The sequence below is a fragment of the Elephantulus edwardii genome, unplaced genomic scaffold, assembly GCF_000299155.1.
Source record: "Elephantulus edwardii isolate Elephantulus edwardi_28Jun2011 unplaced genomic scaffold, EleEdw1.0 scaffold00116, whole genome shotgun sequence".
NCBI classification, from domain to species: Eukaryota; Metazoa; Chordata; class Mammalia; order Macroscelidea; family Macroscelididae; genus Elephantulus; species Elephantulus edwardii.
Genome location: NW_006399866.1, coordinates 3,526,656 through 3,531,682, shown reverse-complemented (window position 1 = coordinate 3,531,682; position 5,027 = coordinate 3,526,656). Strand labels below are relative to the sequence as shown.

The following is a 5,027-nucleotide window of genomic DNA, read 5'->3' as shown; positions in this document are numbered from 1 at the left end:
TAAATCCTGCTCTATCCTGTGCCAATCTTACTGTCTCTGACTCACCTACCCCCATTACCATAGTCACTGAATCATTCCATCTCATTGAGTGTCTTTCTTTCCTGTGCTCTCTCTCCACCCTCCCAAGCATGACATCCCACTCCAAGGACTGGTCCCTCCTTACGTCACGTCCAAAGTATGTCAGATGAAGCTTCAGAATCCTTGCCTCCAAGAAGCACCCTCTCTAGGACAAACCTGTTCATTCTCTTAGCAGTGCATGGTATATTCAATACTCTTCTCCAACACCACAGCTCAAAGGCATCAATTTTCCTTCTGTCCTCCCTAGTTATTGTCTAGCCCTCTGATGCATAGCAAGTGATTGCAAAGACCATGGCCTGTATCAGACACACCTTAGTCTCCAGAGTGACATCATTGCTCTTCAGTACTTTGGAGAGGTCTCTCACAGCAAACTTTCCCAATGACAATATATTGTGTCTAAAATAAATGATTTTTAAAAAAGAAGATGATAATTACTATTATCATATTTAGGTGTTATTTATTTTGTGAATTTTATGTGAAACGTGAGTATTAAAGTCTCAAAGCAAACAACATGCTTTAATTTACAGAATGGATGTTTCTGGCATTTAGTTTATTTTTGAAGGAAAAGAGCTCTCTTTGTTATAGTGTGGACTTTTAAAAAGTTTGAAAATGTGTTTTTGTTTTTAACAAAACTCCAGACATTTTGTTAATTACTCTATTTGTATTGTGATTTTAACCAAAGTTTACAGAAAAGTTGCGTTTTCATTTATTCATTGTTGCACATTTTCCTCCCTGCCCCCTTTCACTTTTTTTTTTTAACGTATTCACTCCTTTTTGCACAATTTCCTTCCTTCATAACTCCCCCACCCCCACCTGTCCACCTTGCATTGCAACACTTATCCTGGAGTGTTGTCATACAAATAATGCCCAATATATAGGCATATATTAATATATTCTTTTTAAATAGTTAAGAGTAATATATTCCTTTTAAACTTAAATATATAAACATATATTCCTTTTTAATAGTTCTTTCCTTCATCTTTTCTAGTGCAGTATTCATTATCCATGACCTTTTTTCCTAGTTTCCTTCCAACTCCCTGTAAATTGTGTTCTACAGGATTTGTCCATCTGTTACTGAGATACTTCACTTAGCATAAGGTCCTCCAGGGTAGCCTTTGTTGTGTAATGGTTTACAAGTTCTTTGGTTTTCAGTGCTATGTAATATCCCAGTGTGTGAATATACCATAGTTTTTCTACTCATTTGTTTATGGGCACTTGGGTTGCTTTTATTTTTATCTCTTTGCTATTGTGAATGATGCTGCAGTAAACATTGGTATAGATTTATCTATTTGGGTGGCACCTCTGGTTTCTTTAGAGTATATTCCTCGTAGTAGAATTGCTGAGTCAAATGATATTTCTATTTCCAACTTTTTGAGAAAGCGCCCCTTCCATAGTGGTTGCATCTTTTTATACTCCCACTAGCAATGAATAAGGGTTCCAATCTCTCCTGATCAATTTTTCTTTAATGTCCTCTTTCTGTTCCAAAATCTAACCTGAGGTACCACATTGTATTTCATTCTCATGAGTGCTTAGTCTCTTCTTGGCTGTGACAGTTTCTTATTCTTTTTTTGTTTTTCATCATATTGACAATTTTGTGGGTGATTGGTCAGATATCTTTTATAATGTTTTCAATCTTGATCTGTTTGATATTTTTCTTTCTTTTTTTTTTTTTAAGAATAGGCCTGAGGGCATTTAGAATGGGTACACAGAGGTGAAGTACATTCTAAATGTATCATACCAGAGGGTACATGTTTACATAATCACTGGTAATAGTCATCTTGATTACTTGATTAAAATGGTGTTTGCCAAGTTTCTCTCCTGTAAAGTTACTTTTTCCTGTGTTCCACCTTTCATATGGAATGATGCTGGACACACCTTAGTCTCCAGAGTAACATCATTGCTCTTCAGTACTTTGGTGAGATCCCTAGCAGTAGACTTTCCCATCACAATACGTCTTTTTTTTTTTTCACAATACGTCTTTTAATTTCCTGGCTGCTGGTGCCAAGACTGCTGACTGTGGAGGCAAGCAAACTAATAAAGCTGTGAACAATCTCAGTCTCTTCACCATCCATCATGATGCTGCCAATTGGCCCAGTGGTGATAATCTTGGTCTTCTTGATATTGAGCCTCAATCCATACTGAAGGCTACAGTCCCTGACCTTCTGCAGGGAGCACTTCGGGTCCTCCTCAGTTTCAGCAAGCAGGGTTGTGTCATCTGCATAATGCAGATTGTTGATGAGTCTTCCTCCAATCCTGATGCCACATTTCTCCTCATATAGCCAGCCTCCCTGAGAATCTGTCCTACATAAAGATTGAAAAGGTATGGAGATAGGACACATCCCTGGCACATATCCTTCCTGATTTTGAACCATGCAGTGTTTCTTTGTTCTGTCTGACAACTGCCTCCTGGTCCAAGTAATAGGTTTCGCATAAGCACAATCAAGTGTTCTGGGATTCCCATTCTTCTCAGAGTTAGCCACAGTTTGTTGTGATCCACACAGTGAAATGACTTTGCATAATCAGTGAACCACAGATAGACTTTCCTCAGCCAAAATCCATCTAACATTAGCTACAATATCCATACCCAACCTAGACTTCTGGTAGTTCTCTGTTGATGTGCTGTTCCATTCGTTTTTGGGTAACCTTCAGCAGACGCTTACTTGCATGCATATGATATTAATGAGACTGTTTGATAATTTCCACTCTGTTGGATCACCTTTCTTTGGAAATGGAACAAATATAGATCTCTTCCAGTCAGTTGGCCAAGTGGTTGTTCCCAGATTTCTTGGCACAACGTGATGAGCACATCTCGGGCAGCATCTGTTAGTTTAAATATGTCAGTTGGTACACCATCAATTCCTGGGTGGGACCTTATTTTAGCCAGTTCTTTCAAAGTAGCTTGAACTTCTTCCTTTTCACCATAGGCTTTTCCTCATATGTTGTTTCATGAAATTCTTCTGTGTCTGCCAATTCCTTTTATTTTTTTTAATTTACTTTTATTAATTTTAATGAACATTTACAGAGATTTTGGATTTCCATACATTTATTGTTGCACTTTTCCCCCTGCCCAGCCCTCTCCCCACCTCACCCCCCCCCCCTCAGTTCGCTCATCTCTTTGAAAAGCAAAAGAAAAATTCCTTCTTTAGAATCCAGCTGCCCCGAGTACACTTCACTATGCAACCTTAGTTCTGGACTCTTGTGATAACCATAATACCCTATCATATATTGCTTTTAAATTATTCTCTTCCTCATCTGTTTCAATGCAGTATACATAATTTATCCAGTTTTTCTCAGTCTTGCCCCAACCCTGATGTCAATCCCATTCTACAATAGTGGCTCCATGCAGTATTTGTCCTTTTGTGACTGAGATATTTCACTCAGCATAATGTCCTTCAGGGTCACCCATTTTGAATAATATTGCATGAGTTCCTTTTTTTCAATGCAGTGTAGTATTCCACTGTGTGAATATACCACAGCTTCTCTATCCATTCATTTGTTGATTGCCAATTCCTTTTATATAACCGTATATAAATTTGTTAAAATATATTTAATGTTAAATAATAAATATAAATAATATAAATAAATAATAACTGTTAAATATATAACCATATATATCTAAAAGTTGTTGTTGTCGGTTGCCTTTGAGTCAGGCATGACTCATGGCAAATCTATGAACAAATGGCTTGAAGCCTTTCTATAATTATCGACACTTAACAAAGTTCATAGAGTTTCTGGAGGCGCGTTGCTTAGGAGTGGATAGTAGATATTGTTATAATAGTCCATAACATATAGTCTATTTATTTCTTATTAAATAAATCAGTTCTGTGTTATAGTTTGTTTATTGCATGTAAGTACGTATTAGGGAGCTCTGGTGGTCACGTAGACAATTGCATTGCCAACCTTAAGGGGGTAATTCTAATTCATCAACTGCCCCTCTGGACAAAGATGGGCAGTTTCTTCCCACGTGATTTACAGCCCCTAAAAACTTGGCTGGAGGGTCAGCTATGAGTCAGTTCTTATTTAATAGCAATAAGTTTGAGGGATTTTTTGAGACAGTTTTTAGAGTAAAAAATGATTCATTGTTCTTTTCATAGTCCAAGTTCTGCTGAAAAAGTAAAAGCTAATAAAGATGTACCTTCACCACTGAAGGAACTGGGTTTAAGGATCAGCAAATTTTTGGTGAGTAAAAATTACTACTTGGTCAGTTTATTACCTACTATGGCTATGTGTAGTCCTATTGTTACTGATTATTAGTGAAAATTCAGTTCATCTCTGTTTAGGATAGTAAATTGAGCCTATTATACTTAAAATTTTTTTTATTTCTTTTTATTTCCAGAGTATTGTTTTTAAGTTACCCAGTTTATATTTATATCTAAATATATCCTTTTTATTTTGGAGCCCAGATCATGCCTGCTTGGGTATTAATTATAGTGATCATGAATAAGCACAAGTTTTTGCATTATCATTTAACTTACATGTCATTTTTCTCTTAGGGTTAATGTTAGGATATATTTAGTATTTTAAAGGAATCTGTTCACTGACATATATTTAAGTCTTATGTTCATTCTAGAGTACGAATCTTTAGAAAGTCTTATGTTCTAGGTATGATTTCTGAACTGAGTTGTCTGTTTCTCATTTATAACGTCTGTATTTCAGGGTCTTGATGAAGAACAGAGTGTGCAGTTAGTCCATTCTTACCTTCAAGAGGATTACAGAGGTACTCGAGACTCACTGAAGGTTTGTAGTCTTGTTTCATTCCCATTCCCTGGCTATATCATTTTTCTTGTTGGTTTTAGATTTATGTTGTAGTTTCTTGCTTAAGAGTTTTAACAAACAATCCTTACCAGCAGAGGTAGGTGATTTGAGTTAGTCGCTCTTGGGAAAAATTTTCGAATGGCTTAAAAAATAACAGTATGACAGTAGTCTTTAACAAGAGGTGCATTGCAAAG

At 36.4% G+C, this 5,027-nt stretch overlaps 1 protein-coding gene across 1 annotated transcript in view; it reads left to right on the top strand.

Annotated features, from left to right (window-relative positions):
- NUP188 (nucleoporin 188kDa) overlaps nt 1-5,027 on the top strand; it is an 84,864-nt gene that overhangs the window by 25,935 nt on the left and 53,902 nt on the right. Inside the window, exons 4-5 of the mRNA XM_006892477.1 lie at nt 4,173-4,257; nt 4,735-4,815. Coding sequence (XP_006892539.1) covers nt 4,173-4,257; nt 4,735-4,815 — 166 coding nt within the window. The remainder of the gene's footprint in view (nt 1-4,172; nt 4,258-4,734; nt 4,816-5,027) is intronic.